Genomic DNA, 19,187 nt, shown 5'->3' on the forward strand with positions numbered 1-19,187 from the left:
GTCCCTTGTCCATAAAAATTATAACAGACTGAAAGTCAGGAGCAGGAGCGGGTCAGTTTAAACAGACAAAGTCCTCTCTCGCCACAGCAGAGATCACAATGCAGCACCAGAATGAGCAGGCATGGTACACATCAACTGGCTAGATTATGTTGTCGAGTTCAAAGGACACCATATCCAAACTCAGTTGCTTGATGTTCAAGTAGACCTACAACTTGGGTGGAGGTTGAGCAAAGAAGGGACACAGCAAAAAGGGGAAATAAAACCGAAGGGAAGGGTTTACATCTGTTATCCTGGTTGACCATAGCACTAGAAGCCACGAAAATCAGCAGTCTTCCCTAACATCAGAACCTTGACTTTTCTGGAAAGCATTTAGGCTAATATTGTTCAGGCATATAAACTGTCTTCTGAGTCTCAAGAACTCCCAGTTCCAAAACTTAGTTCCAAGTAGATGAGGCCCTACCTCATGGTTGACTCTGGTCAGGAAGCAGGCCATGGTTCAAAATGACTTAAATTCTTAGAGTTTAAGACAGTGGGTGGGTTTATTTTAACAACATCCATCTGCCAGGACATTAGCACCTTCATTGTAGGTATCTGATGCCACAGTACAGACAGAAAAGGAGTCTGGCCAATCGTGGGAGGGGGGTCTCAGATTATTCAATTCCTGTAAGACTTCAACCTCCACAACATTTTGCACATTTACTTGATCAGATGTTAATATTTCATTTACTAATGTGTTCTGTGGTGGGGACCTATAGCTGGATTATGCCTAAATATATATTTTCATTTACAAGCTTGATTTAATTTGTATGCCTCTTATTAGGAAGCATGGAAAGAACGAATTCTTGCACTGTGCAAGTTAGTTTTAGCAGCAAAGCCTTACCTATGGGCATGCTGAAATGGATCATTCATTACAGCAGATTTTAGCTTATGGGATTTTGTTGCATTCTGGTTTTAGTGTCGTTGAATCCAAGTATTTATTTTTGTACTAACTCCACATCGACAAATAAGAATTTATAACCAGTAGGGTCACAAAAATTAAAGAAACAATTAGACTCATAGACTTTACGGTCAGAAGGGACATTATGATCATTAGTCTGACCTCCTGCACAATGCAGTGCACAAATCTCACATCCAATCCTGTAACAAACCTACCTAGTGTTTCGATTACTGAAGTCTCAGATTTGTTTGAAGACCTGAAGCTGCAGAGATCGTCGCAATGACCCGTGCCAATGCTGAGAGGAGGCAAAACCTCCAGAACCTTTGGCCAATCGGCCTGCGGAAAAATTCCTTCGACCCAATATGGCATCAGGTTAAACCCTGAGACTGTGGGCAGACTAAGCGCACCAGATAAGAATTCTCTTAGTACAGATCCAACCATTAATTCCCATCACAGACCACTGGGCATTACTTAACTGCTGATATCAAAGATCAATTGCTAAATTTATATTTGCCAAAATTAGGCTATCCATTACCATCCCTCCACAATTCTTATCAAGCATTAGTCTTAAAGCCAATATGTCTTTTGCCCCACTATCTTTGAAGGCTGTTCCAGAACTTCATCCTCTGTGTTAGAACTATCTAATTCAAGGCTAACTCCTAGTGTGCAAATTTATAATCCATTTTTTCTGTGTGTCCACATTGGTACAAAGGTACTGAACTTAAATAATTCTTCTCCCTCCCTGGCATTTATCCCTCTGATATATTTATAGAGAGCAATCGTATCTCCCTCAGCCTTCTTTTGGTTATGCTAAACAAGCCAAGCTCTTTGAGTCTCCTTTCATAAGACAGGTTTTCCATTCCTCGGATCTTCCTAGCAGCCTTCTCTGTACCTGTTACAGTTTGAATACATCCTTCTTAAACACGGGAGACCAGAACTGCACACAGTATTCCAGATGAGGTCTCACTGGTGCCTTGTATAACAGTACTAACACCTCCTTATCTCTACCGGAAATACCTCACCTGATGCATCCCAAGACTGCATTAGCTTTTTTTCGCAGCCATATCACATTGGTGTCTCATAGTCATCCTGTGGTCAACCAATACTCCAAGGTCCTTCTCCTCCTCTGTTACTTCCAACTGATGCGTCCCCAGCTTACAACAAAAGTTCTTGTTGTTAATCCCTAAATGCATGACCTTACACCTTTCACTATTAAATTTCATCCTATTACTATTACTCCAGTTTATAAGGTCATCCAGATCTTTCTGTATGATATCCTGGTCCTTCTTTGTATTGGCAATACCTCCAAGCTTTGTGTTATCCGCATATTTTATTAGCACACTCCCATTTTTTGTGCTAAGGTCAGTAATGAAAAGATCAAATAAGATTGGTCCCAAAACCGATCCCCGAGGAACTTCACTAGTAACCTCCCTCCAGCCTGACAGTTCACCTTTCAGTATGACCCATTGTAGTCTCCCCTTTAACCAGTTCCATGTCCACCTTTGTTTTCATATTGATCCTCATCTTTTCCAATTTAACTTATAATTCCCCCTGTGGAACCGTATCAAATGCCTTACTGAAATTGAGATAAATTAGATCCACTGTGTTTCCTTTGTCTGAAAATTCTGTTACCTTTTCAAGAAGGAGATCAGTTGGTTTGGCACGATTTACTTTTTATAAAACCATGTTGTATTTTGTCCCAATTACCTCAATGTCCTTAATGACTTTGTCCTTCAAAATTTTTTCCAAGACCTTGCATACTACAGATGTCAAATTAGCAGGCCTGTAGTTACCCAGATCACGTTTTTTTCCTTTCTTAAAAATAGGAACTATGTTAGCAATTCTCTAGTCATATGGTATAACCTGTGAGTTTACAGATTCATTAAAAATTCTTGCTAATGGGCTTGCAATTTCATGTGGCAGTTCCTTTAATATTCTTGGATGAAGATTATCTGGGCCCTTCGATTTAGTCCCATTAAGCTGTTTGAGTTTGGCTTCTACCTCGGATGTGGTAACATCTACCTCCATATCCTCATTCCCATTTGTCATCCTGCTGTTATCCCTAAGCTCCACAATAGCCTCATTAAAGACTGAGGCAAAATATTTGTTTAGATGTTGGGCCGTGCCTAGATTATCCTTAATCTCTACTCTATCCTCAGTGTTTAGCGGTCCCACTTCTTCTTTCTTTGTTTTCTTCTTATTTATATGACTATAGAACCTTTTACTATTGGTTTTAATTCCCTTTGCAAGGTCCAACTCTACATGGCTTTTAGCCTTTCTCACTTTATCCCTACATGTTCTGACCTCATTAAGGTAGCTTTCCTTGCTAATCCCGCCCATCTTCCACTCCTTGTAGGCTTTCTCTTAATCACCTCTCTGAGATGCTTGCTCATCCAGCTTGGTCTACAACTCTTGCTTATGAATTTTTTCCCCTTTCTAGGGATGCAGGCTTCTGATAGTTTCTGCAATTTTGACTTGAAATAATCCCAGGCCTCCTCTGCCTTCAGATCTTCAGTCCAATCCACTTCCGTAACGAATTTCTTTAAATTTTTTCAAGTTAGCCCTTTTGAAATGAAAAATCCTAGTCACGGATCTGTTTTTGTTTATCCTTCCATTTAGTTTGAACTGAATTAGCTCATGATCACTCGAACCAAGGTTGTTCCCTACAACCATTTCTTTTATAAGGTCTTCACTACTCACTAAAACCAAATCTAAAATGGCATCCCCTCTTCTTTGGTTCAGCAACTACGTGGTGAAGGAATCCATCAGTTATTGCATCGAGGAAAATCTGAGCCCTATTATTATTACTAGCATTTGTCCTCCAGTCTATATCTGAGAAGTTAAAGTCTCCCATGATCACACAATTCCCATTAGTATTTACTTCATTAAAAACATTAAAGAGGTCTCTGTTCATATCCAAATCAGATCCTGGCGGTCTGTAGCACACCCCAAGCACTATCTCAGGGGAGGATCTAGTAGATTTCTTCCCCAATGTGATTTTTTGCCCAGACAGACTCTGTCTCATCCATTCCATCACTTCTTATTTCTTTACAGTCTACCTCATCATTGAAATACAGTGCTACTCTACCACCTTTGCCTTTATTTCTGTCTTTCCTAAACCCTTCAATACCTGTACTCCAGTCATGATTACTATTCCACCATGTTTCTGTTAGCCCTATAATATCCGGTTTCACTTCCTGCACCAGTAACTCTAGTTCCTCCATTATGTTACCTAGGCTCCTAACATTGGTGTACAAACATCTTAATTTTTGCTGCTTGGCTTCACTCACATTCTTTACCCGATTAGGCACTGACATTCTACCGCCAGTATCACCTATTAGACTGGTATCTACACTACCCTTCCTCCTTATGTCCATTCTCATACGCATGGCTGTATTCTTTCTTACTTCGTTTTCTTCCCTCTCAACATTAAAATCTGGCATGGAGATTACCTGGACATCTCCCAACCATCTCCTCCAAGTTCCTAGTTTAAAGCTCTCTTAATCCGTTGTGCCAACCTCCATCCTAGAAGTCTGTTTCCCTCCCTACTCAGGTGAAGTCCATCCCGAGAGAACAGTCCTCTGTCCATGCATGCCTTCAGTGGCCATACATCCCAAAGTCTTCCTTGTAGCACCACTGCCTGAGCCATCTGTTAATCGTCATAATCTTGTCACACCTTTGTTACCCTTCTCTAGAAACAGGCAGAATCCCACTGAAGATCACCTGAGCATCGATTTCCTTATGCATCTTCCTCAGCCTGGCATAGTCTCCTTTGATATGTTCCAGCGAGAATCTACCTATATCATTTGTTCCCACATGAAGGACGATCAGTGGATTCTTTCCTACTCCTGTTAGGATTCTCTTCAGCCTCGGGTCCACATCCCGTATCTTTGCACCCGGCAGACAGCACACCCTTCTGTTCTCCAGATCAGCTCTGGTTACAAACCTATCTATCTTTCTCAGTAAGGAGTCCCCAGTCATGTAGACCTGCCTTTTCCTGGTGATGGTGCGATTCTCCGGTCTATCCCCTGTTCCCTCGTGCTGCAAGTCCTCTCGATTCCTATTCTCCCTTGCAATCCTCTGCAACCCATCCTGTATCCTCCTGGGGCTCATATTTGGTGTTATCTCCATTGACTCTTCCCCTCTTCCTGGAGAACTAGCTTCTCTTCTCTTCTTCCTTGCCCTCCCACCTTCAGTGACCACCTGCTGTGCCCCTTCTTCGTATCCACTGGATCCCCCTTGTCCACATTCTTGTTGACCCCCTCAAAGAATTAAAAATGGCGCTTTGTGTTTTAGAACGTGTCCAGGGGACAACAACAATACTAATATGTGGTAAAGAGGAATATCTTTTGCAGGGGAAAGGGGGACCATCTACAAAGCTTTTTAAGCCTGGAAAAAAAGATCTAATTATTTGAGGAGATCTAATTATGGTTTCCAAAATATTTGAGTCAGTCCTTTAAGGACCTGTGTATGGATCAGTTCACACTATATAACCAGGGCAAAACCCATCAGTGTGAACTGAAGATGAAATACTGCAAGAGAGGCTTGGGATAGATATCAAAAACATCAGCAAAAAATATTTGACGGTAACTGCAGATTTAGTATAGGTGATTGGTTATAAAACTATCCAGTGCCTGCTGTACTGATTAGTGACACTTCATCTCTTGCCTATTGTGAGGCATTTTCCATCATCCATTAAGGGTCTGTAGTTTTTCTTTCAAACTCATGTAACATGTTTTTGTTTCTGATGTCTTTGTTAAACAGGATGCTGCTCCCACAGAATCTTTACTGAACTGGCAGGACTATGAAGGACGAACCCCCCTTCATTTTGCAGTTGCTGATGGGAATGTGGCAGTGGTTGATGTCCTGACCTCTTATGAAGGCTGCAATGTGACATCTTATGACAACCTCTTTCGAACTCCTCTTCACTGGGCAGCTTTACTGGGTGAATTGAATAACACTTAATGCAAAACTTACTTAGGGCAGTTGTCTGTTTTTTATCCTGTCTCCTATTACTATTAAATTCCTGCCTGGCGCCATGCTAACTAATCTTTGTAGAATAAGTATGATAGGCTATCAAACTAAATGGGAAGCAAATTCCAGAGACTGAGGTCCTCCATTGAAAATGTTCTATACCAGCAGATCATACATTCATATCTAAGCAGTTATTGAGGGCATATTAGCTATTCTCAATTTAAATGGGATTCATAGGTAGAGAGGCAGTTTCTCAGGCCTCAAACCAACCAGGACTTTAAAGAGCAATATCAACAATTTGAATTAGATCCTAATGCTTAGGGGGAGCCATTGCACTGTTTGGATCACTTGTGTTTTATGCTTCCTATAGCTAACACAATTGAGCAAGTGGGCCACCTCATTCTGCACCTGCTTTTCCTTCAGCATGATCTTCAAGGGTAATCTCACATTGAGTCCATTAGAAAAATCCCATCTGGAGGTACCTAGAGACTCAGCCCAGAAGAACAGAAACAGCTGCAGCAGGTACAGCTACACCATGAGGGATCAGTAGGAGGAAGATGAGGCCCAAATGGGGTTATCTTTCTCACTCATCATAATCAGATCCAGAACTGTTTTTAAGGGAGACCCCCCACTACCACCACCTTTGGAGGCTCTCGGAGCTTTGTGGCTTGGGGAATAAAGGAACTCCGAGGATGATCCACTCAGCAGGAGCAGAGACAAGCAGCTGGAGTAGGGACTTTTAGACACTTAGAATGTTTTTAGAGTTTTTAGAGTAACTAGTTTTTAGAGTTTTTACTCTGGACATTGTTTTCCTTCACCGATTAGCTGCTTGCTCCAACTCCTTCCCACCCCTCCACCCCCCACAGTCTCTTTACTTCAGCCTCAATTCACTTTCTTTCCATGCTCCTCCTCTTTCCCTCTCTTTTCTTAGCTCCCTCCCTACAGTGTCCCCTCTCCCTCTTTCTCTTTAGCTAATCCCATCCCAGCAAAAACTCCACTCTGGAAGAAAAAAAAAAAGTGTAACTAACATGATGTTTGCAAACCATCATGTTTTCCACTCTGCATGTATGTTATATTCCTTCCCTCAACCCCTTTTTTTGTCTTGTCTGCTATATTATAAGCTTTTCAGGGCAGAGACCATTTCTTATTCTGCGTTAGTACAGCTCCTAAGACGCTGCGGCCCAGATCTCTATTGGTCTCCTTAAGCACTAGCACAGTGCCAATGAGAGATAATTACACCGATAATTATGACAAAACTACATCAAAAAGAGTTGTTTATAACCATCATGTGTAATAAATGACCATGACCTTTCTGGCAACCAAAGCAAGGAGTAGTAAGGGATCGAGAAGATCCCCTAAATGGGGAAACTTATTCTCAAAGGATGTGCATGCCCCTGCAATCATAAGCTCTAGTATTGTGGAAGGATGTTCCATTGGCTAGGGTACTAGACTGGTACTTGGCAAATCTGGGTTCAACTCCCTGCTGCACTCCCAGCTTCCTGTAAGACCTTGGACAAATCACTTAGTTTCTCTGTGCTTAAGTTATCCATCTGTGAAATGAGGCTAATAATGCTTTCCTATTTCACGGACAGGTGATATTAAAGTTTGTAAGTTAGTCAGAGACTATATTAATGGGAGTCAGATAATTACCTTAAATAAATCTAGATCCTGCCCCCAGTCATCCAGAGATTTGTCTGGATTGAGCTTCAGTTCACCTTCTAAATTTCTATCTTAATCGGGAATTTGCAAAGACATCACAGCTCCCAAGTTGGATAAGAAAATAAGAGTGGCCGTACTGGGTCAGACCAATGATCCATCTAGCCCAGTATCCTGTCATCCAACAGTGGCCAATGCCAGGTGCCTCAGAGGGAATGAACAGAACAGGTAATCACCAAGTGATCCATCCCCCATCGCCCGTTCCCAGCTTCCAGCAAACAGAGGCTAGGGACACTTCAGAGCATGGTTTTGGATGAGAGAGACAGAACTGCATATAATCTGTATACTGCCCCCCAAGGAGACCCACAAAAGCATTGAATTGAGTGGAGTGACTCACTAGGGCCCTGAAAAGCACTGTACAAGAGAGCCCTTGAAAGAGATGAGCAGTTACCAAATATCACTTTCCTGGATCTTTAAGAGGAAGGAACAGAATCACTGAAGTGCCAGCCACTACTGCTGCAGTCTGTGGTTGAGTTAACAGAACCTCTTGATCAGAGATATCTAAAAGCATCAATGTGGACACCTAACATTTGTCCATTGCTCAGATGAAATCATTTGCCAAATGAAATCAGTGCCATCTGTGTACTATATCATGGCTGAAAAGTTGGTTGAGAGGGATGATAGATGTCCAGGGACTCCAGAGGATACTGGTGTTGCCTTGCCAGCATATTTTCAATAACCTTACAGGTTAGAAACAAGTAATAGTTGTAAGATTTGTTATCGTCAAGAGGCTGTATCTCGAGCAAGGGCCTAACACCCTCTCATTTACAAGAAGCTGGCACCCTACCTTCCTGTAGGGGCATTAAGGATCTCAAAGACCAGTAGAACCAATAGGTCAGATCTTTAGCAGGTGTAAACCTGCTCTATTGAAGTCTATGGAGTTATGCCAGTTTACACCATCTGAGAATATAATCATTCATATTACTGATTGTATATGATTTTAAAGCTGGCTCTTCTCCCCTCACAAGCGTTTTTCAAAGCTTAATAAATTGAATTTTGCACTTCACCTGAGATTGCAAAGTGTTACATTTCTGAAAAGTAGTATGATGAAAACTTTAGCATGAAAAGGAACTGATTCTAGAACTTGTTTTGATTCTAGAACTTGTGAGTAGCAGCAGTGCTCAGTAGATGAATATCAGGTTCTCTGAAACTGTGGGTGTACTAAATGGCTTTATTTGTGAATAAGTGCAGCAAGCAGAAGAAACACTGATGTCCATGCTCCTCTGATATACCAATCATTTAATATGAAAAACGTATTACTTCTAGTTATGAAGCTTTGCAAAGTTCTGCTAATAATAAGACCTTTTCAGACACTGTGAGGGCATGCGATAGTGAGTGATATTCATCTGTCATGCTACTCCCTTTACTCTCCCAAAACCCCCAGTTCAGCTAGGAAAAAATAGTTGGATTTTTTATCTTTCTAATGTTGTTGTTGTTTTTTCCATTAACATGTTCATTCTGAGTCTCTGTAAGGCAAGGTCTACACTACAAAATTTTGTCAGCATAGCTATGCCAGTCAGGAATGTGAAAAAACATATTCACTAGCCGAGGTAGGTATGCCAGCAAAACCCCCATACAGACACAGACAAGGTCACAAACAAGGACAGCTCCCACACTGCTGTCCTGGACAACACAGTATGGGAAGGAGGTGAGCAGCCCTCAGAAGTGAAAGAACAGGTTAAGGACTATTTAGAGAAAGTGGACATGCACAAGTCTATGGGTCCAGATCTAATGCATCTGAGGGTGCTGAGGGAATTGATTGATGTGATTGCAGAGTCATTGGCCATTATCTTTAAAAACTCCTGGCGAGCGGGGGAGGTCCCAGCTGATTGGGAAAAGGCAAATATAATGCCCATCTTTAAAAAAGGGAAGAAGGAGAATGTGGAGAACTATAGACCGGTCAGCCTCACCTCAGTCCCTGGAAAAATCATGGAGCAGATCCTCAGGGAAACCATTTTGAAGCACTTGGAAGAGAGGAAGGTGATCAGGAACAATCAACATGGATTCACCAACGCCAAGTCATACCTGACCAACCTGATTGCCTTTTATGATGAGATAACTAGCTCTGTGGATATGGTGGACGTGATGTATCTTGACTTTGGCAAAGCTTTTGATACCATCTCCCAGCAAGTTCTTGCCAGCAAGTTAAAAAAGTATGGATTGGATGAATGGACTACAAGGTGAACAGAAAGCTGGCTAGATTGTCGGGCTCAATGGGTAGTGATCAACGGCTCGACGTCTAGTTGGCAGCCAGTATCAAGCGGAGTGCCCTACGGGTGGGTCCTGGGGCCGGTTTTGTTCAACATCTTCATTAATGCTCTGGACGATGGGATTGCACCCTCAGCAAGTTTCTGGATTACACTAAGCTGGAGGGTAGGGATAGGGTCCAGAGTGACCTAGACAAATTGGAGGATTGGGCCAAAAGAAATCTGATGAGTGCACAAAGGACCGTGCGAGTCCGTCAATTAGAAGGAATCCCATGGCACTGCTACAGGCTGGGAAGACTAGCTAGCGAGCGGTTCTGCAGAAAAGGGACCGCAATTACAGGGACAGAAGCTGGATATGGGTCAGCAGTGTTGCCCTTTGTTGCCCAAGAAGAGCCAACAGCCATATTGAGCTGTATCAGCTAGGAGCATTCGCCAGCAGACTGCGAGGGAAGTGTTATTCCCTCTATTCGGCACTGGTGAGGCCACATCTGGAATATTGCGTCCGTTTTGGGCCTCCCCTCCCCATACAGAAGATGTGGAACAAATTGTAGGAGAAGTCAGAGAGAGCAATGCAAATAATAGGTTGCTGGGCACATGACTTACAAGGAGAGGCTTGGAGGAAACTAGAGCTTGTTTGGTCTGCAAGAAGAGTGAGAGGGATGTAGATAGCAGCCTTTTAACTACTGAAGGGAGGTTCCAAGGGTGGAGCTCAGCTGTTCTCAGTGGTGGCAGATGACAGAACAAGGAGCAGTGGTCTCAGGTTGCAGTGGGGGAGGTCTAGGTTGGATATTAGGGAAACACTGTTTCACTAGGAGGGGGGTGAAGCACTGGAATGGGTTACCTAGGGAGGTGGTGGAATCTCCATCCTCAGAAGTTTTTAAGGCCTGGCTTGACAAAGCCCTGGCTGGGCTCATTTAGTTGGTGTTGGTCCAGCTTTGAGCAGAGTGTTAGACTAGATGACCTCCTGAGGTCTCTTCCAACCGTAATCTTCTATGATTGTTCTATGCCAAAAGAAGAGTGATTCTGTCAGCACAGCCAATGTTATATTCAGGGTAGTAGATTAACACGCTGACAGAAAAAATCCTTCTGTCAGGTTATGCTGTATCTATGCCCTGGGGCTCCATCTGTATAGTTGTATCAACATAGCTATACTGGCAAAGAATTTGTAGTATAGACGAGGCCTAAGTTATAAAGTTGTATATACAAATGCTGTATGGTTTTATTCTTTTATAAGTTACCAAACACAAAACTAGTTCCCTGAAGCAACAACTAAAAATACACTTACAAATATAAATAAATACAGTCTAAATAAAGGAAAACATAGTGTGTTTCAGCACTAACAGAAAATTAGAAAAAAATGATCTCACTGTTTCTAGTCTCACTCACTGTGAGGAAGAATGAGCAGGATGTGCCAAATCATAAGGAAAAAGCTTCAAACACTGCCATTATACTTTAAACAGATCCAATCCACGTGACCCTTTGGGTAGCTGAGATGCAAAGAGCAAGAGGTATTGCAACTCCAATTAGAATATAGGTCTACTGTAACTGTATAATAAGCAATCCAGTGAAAAGAGTTTTTTCATAGTCAGATAGGGCCATAAATTTCTAGAGGAAAATTAGTAGACATTTTAGGTGTCCTTGGATTGGCACCCCAGAAAATCTGCATTGGTCACTTGTCCCTATCTAGTATGTTGTAAGCAAAAATCATCTGGTGTGCGACTGACCGCATCCATCAGAGAAATACCATTTACATGGGGGGGAATCTTCTCATCTGTAAGGTGTAGAAAGAAAAAAGCGCACAGACTTCTGGAACACTACATGACCTTGATGAGGTCCCCATGATGGTGTACGTGAACTGTGAGACATCACTGTCAATAACTCTGTATTCATTTTCAGAAATAGCAAAAAAAAAAAAAATTTTAAGGAAAATCATTATATGCTGAAAATAGATTTTGATGTAAGATTCTGAAGTGTTACTAAGTAAATTAAGGTCAAGCTTTTCAAAGCAATGCAGGAATTTAGCCACAAATCTTAAATTTAAAGTAATGGAATATATGTGGCTAAATTCTCTGCATTGTTGTTTTTGTTGTTGCCGCTGTTCATAATTATTTAACATTTATATCGTGATAGTGCCTAGACACCTCGACCAGGTTAAGGCCCCATTGTGCTAGGCATTGTACAAACATGTAATAAAAATGGCAAATTCTTGCCCCAAAGAGCTTAAAATCTAGCTCAGAACATCTCATCCTAAGTATTTTTCTACCTATATTTTATTATTTTCAATAGAGCTCTGGTTTCATGAGCTTTTCTGTCATGGCCCTATGACTTAGGATGTTCACATCTCACTGGTACTGATAGAAAAGAAGTGGCACATATTACACCTAGCCATAACATGTGCCTTCCTGAGCTAGTATGCCTCAAGAGTGTGCCTCCTGCCTCAAGGTCTGACTCTGGTGGGCAGGAATCCATACCCACAGACCCAGTTGTGGCCTCATTGGGAAGGCAGGGAATGCTCTCACAAGCATAAAAGTAGGTACCAGAGTGGTTGAAGCTCTGGTTGGGTGTTCCTTGCTGGAGCCGATGGATCCCAGTGTTTCAGCGTCATTGGTACAAGTGGAATTGGTGCTATGAATTATCTGATAGGCCAGGTTAAGTGCACTTATTGAGCTCCAGTTAGAAATTATCTTTCCCTCCTGGGACACATGGCTTCATGGAGTTTGGAGTGGCTCACGACTGTTCGTGCCTACCTCAGGGATGACTTCAAAAACAGGGCAGACACCCCAAACTGGTGGTATGTTCTATAATTAGATTTCACCAACCCAGTAACAAATGTGAACAAAAGCACACATGCACAAATGAGTTACCATCTATGATTCCCAAAGACAACAGAGGTTCCATTCAAAATGTCTTTCTCAGCTGACCCAGTTTGATTCTGGGGATCTCTGCTTAGTTTAGTGTCTCTGGCTCTATGAGAATTTAAACAGCGAAGAGAGAATCATTTTTCCTTGTGAAGCATTTTTATATCTTTTTCCCTCAGAAAAACAGATCCCTTCTTCATGGGGGAAAAGGGGAGGAATAAACTTAAAGTTTTTTATCCTTGATCTCGCGCAGTGGCTTCTTTGAGTTTAAATTAGCCGGATTTAACATCATCTTGTTAGAGACTATCATTTTCATTACACATGACTTTTTCCCTGTTTGATGAGTTATGTAGTCACAGAGGATTACAATACAAATGCTTGTTATGAATTTATAACACCAGGATATAATTGAGAGAACAATACATGCAGCATCCTATTTGCATTTGATAAAGCACTGAACACATTCTTATCAACTTAGCATCTTATATTTATTTTGATACTGCAAACACAGAGGTAAGCAAGGCTGGTTTCCAGCTAAGTATTTGTAAGTGTTCAGTGAAGCCTGAGGCCTTGGCATGAATTGGCATCTGGTCTGCCAGCATCACAGCCCCATTCGCCAGAGTCCACTAAGTTGCCTAGAGGCATGGCACCAAACAGTGTATTCACTAGCCAAACACAGCATGAATTCTAGAGTTACAGTTCTTTCCAGAGTAATGTGGTGGAAGGATTCCCATCAGGTGTGTGTGGGCATCCCCTTCCTATTCCCCTTGCTGGACAGGATGATCATTACAGAAGCTTCCCTCTTGGGCTTGGGGTCCCACATGGACAGCCAGACAGTACAGGGCACTTGGATGCCCCACAAAGCCAGGATGCATGTCAGTCTTCTGGAACTTTGGGCAGTCCAAGAAGCTTGCAAAGTTTTTGTGCAATGTATCCAGTTCCACTATGTCCTTATAATGTCAGACAATATCACAACCGTCTTCTACATCTGTAAACAAGGAGAGGCACAATCCATCCCCTTGTGTGTAAGAGCAGTCACTCTGTAGAACTGATGTATCAGGAATCAAATCATCCTGTCATCAGCCAATCTTCTGGGAGCTCAGAATGTGTCGGCAGACACTCTCCACAGGCATTTTGCCATCAGTCACAAGTGGAAGCAGTCCTTTCATGATCCCTTGACCCAGAAGGAGGACAGGATCAAGCATCCGAACCCCAAAGCACTTCATCTCCTGGCTTGGTTTTTGTATTGCTGTCATCCCCAGAACATTCCTGCTCCTTGATAACAGCAGAAGAGTTTCCTGTAGGAAAAGCTATTCAGCCAAGTGAAGGTGTTTTTCCAGCTGGGTACAGCTGAAACACATGTCTCCTGAGTCAGCAGATTTTCCCCTTATTTCTCTCAAAATGACTGGGCTCTCCCTCATTTCTGTAGTCCCCCTGGTAACAATCAGTACATTCCATCCACTATCAGATGATTATTTAATTTTCACTCACCCATTGATAACAGATTTTTAAAAGGCCAAATCAGAACTTTCCGGCCAGTAAGGAAGTCTGTCCCTCACAGAGCCATAAACCTTGTACTTTCATCACTCACTAAGTTTCCCTTTTGAAACACTAGCCATGTGTTCCAGGTATCACCTGTTAATGAAAGTTTTATTCTTTGCGCCATCACTTCAGCCAGAAGGGTAAATGAGCTTGGAGCCCGACTGGCAGAGCCTCCATTCTCTATATTCTATAAGTACAAAATCTTATTAGGACTACATCTGAAGTTCACCCCAAGGTACTTTCAGAGTTCCAGTTAAACCAGTCAGCCCACTTACCTGTTTTTTCCCTGAAGCCACATGCATCTGAGTAGGATAGAAGACTTCATTCCCTCAACATGTGACGAAGCTTGGCCTGCTACCTGCAAAGGATAAAACCGGTCAGAAATCATCCAGACTGTTTGTCGCCATAGCAGAATGACTCTGAGGTCAAGCTTTATCTCCTAGAGTTTCTAAATGGATCTCAGGCTGCATCCTACTCTTCTACCAGCTGTCACATCTTCCTCCCCTCATGGATAAGGGCTTATTCTACAGGAGCACAAGCGACATCAGTGACATCGCTTTGGGATGTACCTCTACTTGACATTTGCAAAGTAGCTACATGGAGTTCCAGCCACACATTCATGAGACATTAGGCTCTAATACAGGACTCCTTAGCTGATGCATCCTTTGGGTCAGCAGTCCTTCAAATGACTCTGCCACCTGCATCCTTGCACTCTAGAGTACTGCTGGTCATTCACCTGCAGTGGAATGTACATAAGGACCAGCACTCAAAGAAAGAAGAGAAGGTTAATTATCTTATAATAACTGGAGAGTGTTTGAAATGTGTGCGCCCTCTGTATGCCACTACTTGCCCTCCTTCCCCTCTGCTTCGGATCATTCCTGGATTCACAGTAGAGAAGGAACTGGAGAGGTGATCGGTCTACTCCACCCTTTATACCCTGGGCTCGAGGCACAGTGAGAGCAAGGGCACATGCGCAGACCAACAGACACTGGCTGCAAGAATTCTCCAATTCCAGGCACATAAAGTGCATGTGCACCCACAGTGGAATACAAATAGGGACCACACATCTCAAAGAACCTCCAGTATCTGTAAAGTAAGTGACTTTCTCATATAGAATTCATGTGATGAGTTGGAACATAAAGTTGAAATAATGGCTGTGCTTGGGGAAACTGGAGTTTTGGGGGAAGAAATTAGAATGCTTAGAAGAAGTTTGTCAAATAATTGCAAGAAATAATATTCAGAGGCCAAATCCTGAGATTTGTAGTTGTTTTTCATGTCGTTCTCAATCAGATTGTCATGATCTTCAATGGGAATTCTGCATGAATAAAAACTGAGTAAGGACCTCCAGGCATGATTCGTACAACACAGTACACTGAAATGAAATTGCTGGTTTAAGCAACACAAGCAGCCAAAAGCACATCATCCCAGACCACAGCTCACTTTGCTGTCTTGAGCTGACCGCTGGGTCAGACTCAAGGTTTTGGTTGTAATTTCCAAAGTCTTGTATGGAAGTATCCATCTCACTTATTACAGTATAGTAGCCTGTTGTCTGACAAAGTACTACTGATGGGGTAGTAGTACACTATAATAGCCTTTTGTCTTTTACTTTAGACGCTAAATGGCCTTTTCCTCAGTTTCATTTTCCCAGGCCATCATAGTTCCCTGGTGGCCTGCAAAAGATGAGGGTAGAAGGAGCAGTGAAACTAGAGCACCATTGGCAAAAACAGCATACCAAGTTGGACAACTGCAACATAAAGTTCATGTGAAGTCTTATGATTTTATTTGAATGTCCTAGCATTTATTCATGTTTGTTGTTTTTTCCTTTGTTTAATAGGAAAGAAGACTTCAGAGCAAAGCAGCTAGTGAGCTGTATACATTATTCATATGTTAATTTCTGCTCTTTGTCAGGCCATGCACAGATTGTCCATCTCCTGTTAGAAAGAAATAAGTTCGGAACCATCCCATCTGATAGCCAAGGGGCAACACCCTTACATTATGCAGCACAGAGCAACTTTGCTGTAAGTATGTATGTATGTATGTATGTAAGTATCTGAAACATAAAGCAAATTATTTTAATATACAACATAGATTATACAAATTATTGTAGAATAATAATTATCAAGTATCAAGCGGCGTGCCCCAGGGGTCCATCATGGGTCCAGTTTTGTTCAACATCTTTATTAATGATCTGAATGATGAGATAGATTTCACCCTCAGCAAGTTTGCGGATGACACTAAGATGGGGGGAGAGGTAGATATACTGGAGGGTAGGGATAGGGTCGAGAGTGACTTAGACAAATTGGAGGATTGGGTCAAAAGAAATCTGATGAGATGCAGCAAGGACAAGTGCAGACTCCTGCACTTAGGACAGAAGAATCTCATGCACCCCTACAGGCTGCGGACTGACTGGCTAAGCAGCAGTTCTGCAGAAAAGAACCTGGGGATTACAGTGGATGAGAAGCTGGATATGAGTCAGCAGTGTGCCCTTGTTGCCAGAAAAGCTAACAGCATATTGGACTGTATTAGCTGAAATTAGTAGAAGTGATTATTCCCCTCTATTCAGCAGTGATGAGGCCACATCTAGAGTACTGCATCCAGTTTTGGGGCCCCCCATACAGAAAGGATGTGGACAAATTGGAGAGGTCAAATGGAGGGCAATGCAAAATGATCGGGTGCTGGGGCACTTGACTTCGAGGAGAGGCTGAGGACTTGGATTTTTAGTCTGCAGAAGAGAAGAGTGAGGGGGGATTTGATAGCAGCCTTCAACTACCTGAAGGGGGGTTCCAAAGAGGATGGAGCTCGGCTGTTCTCAGTGGTGGCAGATGACAGAACAAGGAGCAGTGGTCTCAAGTTGCAGTGGGGGAGGTCTAGATTGGATATTAGGAAACACTATTTCACTAGGAGGGTGGTGAAACACTGGAATGGGTTACCTAGGGAGGTGGTGGAATCTCCATCCTTAGAGGTTTTTAAGGGCTGGCTTGACAGAGCTCTGGCTGGAATGATTTAGTTCGTGTTGGTCCTGCTTTGAGCAGGGGGTTGGACTAGATGACCTCCTGAGATCTCTTTCAACTCTAATCTTCTATGAGTCTATGAAATAGGATAGCCTTGAGAACAGATTTCTAATGGTTTGTAGAGTAATCTGTATCTAGAGGTGTGTTCACAAGTTTTATTCAGTTTTCTTGTGTTGTGTGCCATATAGATGATGGATTTCAAAATGTTAATATTAAAAAAAACTTTTTCAAACATGGATAGAATAGTCTATGTCATAGCATCCTGGTAACTGCATGTAATAATAAAGAACAATAGAAAACAGAATGGCATATTCATTATCTGATGTTTCATAATACATTTCTTTCTGAACCTCTGGCCACATGTTTAAACCAGTTGCTCACAAACTGTGCATAGTGGGATCATGTATATGTACACATGCACTTGTGTAGCTGGTGGCCTTTAATACTGTAGTTTTGGCTTTAAGAAACTGATTAATTTCTTAATATCTCCCATTATAAATGTAGCATTTGTCCCATGAAACATAGCTAAAGAATAGTCTAGTCCCCTCCTACTGCATAGCTCCATAGTCCAATGTGGAGCATCTCCACGTTAACACCATATCCTAGAAGGTGCAAACATGGAAAATCAGTGGGTTAACTTCTGCAGTTTCAAGTCATAAGGATCAGTTTCTCTGGCATTTTTACTGTCATCATTCAGCAGGGTATTTTATTCTCTTTTATATAGAAATCAGTAAACATATTACAGCTAAGTACAAACATATCAACTTAAATGTCAAAGAGGCAAAACATAAAAAATACCAAAGGTCCCTCTCATTGGTGATGAAGTATGAAGTGTTTTTATTTTAGCCTCATCATCTGAGCACAGCTCTGTGGAACTTAAGCATTTTTCCAGAATATTTTCTGTTGACTTGTATCATTAAGGAAAGGTATATCTTCCATTACAGTGTGCACAGTTTGGCTGCGTACAGGACTCCATCCTCACTTGCTTGAAGAATTTCCTGCTTTCTAGTTTGGTCAGATGCATTTAAGGAGACAGTAGAATATTTCTGTTTTTATGTGAGTTGTAATGATGATCTTGATGCTTTATTTATCCTTTCTCTGTTCATAGTAATAAATGCTTGCAAAATGATTGTTCATTTTAATTCTCTTCCTTACTGCTGGCTTATCTCAGGAATATTAAAAAGCCTGCATTACATATAATTTTCACCTTCTGCATTTACCTGGAAGATTTTTTGCCATTTTCCAATTCATCTATATTTGTATCCTGACTCTTTATTCTGTTCTTTCTCCTCTTACCCATCCTCTTTACTATTGATTGGCCAGTCCTTTAAGAGCTCTGCACATGAAGAAGAATATGGAATGGACTGAGATTCCCCCCCATTGTCTGCAGCACAGGAATTTTTTCAGGAACTTGCTCATATGTAATATGTCTGCTTGATCCAAACAAATAACTTCCCCTTTCCAGACTAAGGCAGGAGAGATATTATGTTCCTTTCCAGTAAGCCAGTGAGAAAAGTTCCTTCCTGGCCACAGTCTTTTATCTCATTTTAGTTACTATATTTTGGCTAACGTAAGGTATATAAACACTCCTTTTTTTTCCTATTGAAAACAGACCCGCTAAGAAGATTCCTCCTTTCACATAGCCTCCTGCAATTCTATAGCACTTCGCCATATCTGGATTGGTTTTATTATTAAGATAATGCCAGGCAATATGGAAAAGAAAAAATCAGGTCTCATGTAAAGTCCATTTTTGACTCTACTGAAACTCTCCCTTTGGGTGGAGGTATTATTTAATATTCTCTCGGACTTCTTGACAGTGCAGCGCCTAGAAAGAAGAGGGTTAGTTCTTTTTCCTTTCCTTAATGAGCTTTATGGGTTTGTGGTTTTGTATTTGTTTTCTCTACTTATAATACAGATTAAAAATATAAAGTCGGGTAAAGTG

At 41.8% G+C, this 19,187-nt stretch overlaps 2 protein-coding genes across 6 annotated transcripts in view; one reads left to right on the forward strand and one right to left on the reverse strand.

Annotated features, from left to right (window-relative positions):
• INVS (inversin) overlaps positions 1–19,187 on the forward strand; it is a 220,578-nt gene that overhangs the window by 119,164 nt on the left and 82,227 nt on the right. For all 5 annotated transcript variants that reach the window (XM_032787152.2, XM_032787150.2, XM_032787151.2 and 2 more), the window contains 2 exons: positions 5,702–5,882; positions 16,143–16,252. In XM_032787152.2, coding sequence (XP_032643043.1) covers positions 5,702–5,882; positions 16,143–16,252 — 291 coding nt within the window. The remainder of the gene's footprint in view (positions 1–5,701; positions 5,883–16,142; positions 16,253–19,187) is intronic.
• Positions 11,328–19,187, reverse strand: part of TEX10 (testis expressed 10) — a 221,172-nt gene continuing 213,312 nt past the window's right edge. The window contains exon 14 of the mRNA XM_075062649.1: positions 11,328–12,232. Within this exon, the coding sequence (XP_074918750.1) occupies positions 12,154–12,232 (79 nt within the window). The 3' untranslated portion in view covers positions 11,328–12,153. The remainder of the gene's footprint in view (positions 12,233–19,187) is intronic.

Source organism: Chelonoidis abingdonii, chromosome 2 (genome assembly GCF_003597395.2).
Source record: "Chelonoidis abingdonii isolate Lonesome George chromosome 2, CheloAbing_2.0, whole genome shotgun sequence".
NCBI classification, from domain to species: Eukaryota; Metazoa; Chordata; order Testudines; family Testudinidae; genus Chelonoidis; species Chelonoidis abingdonii.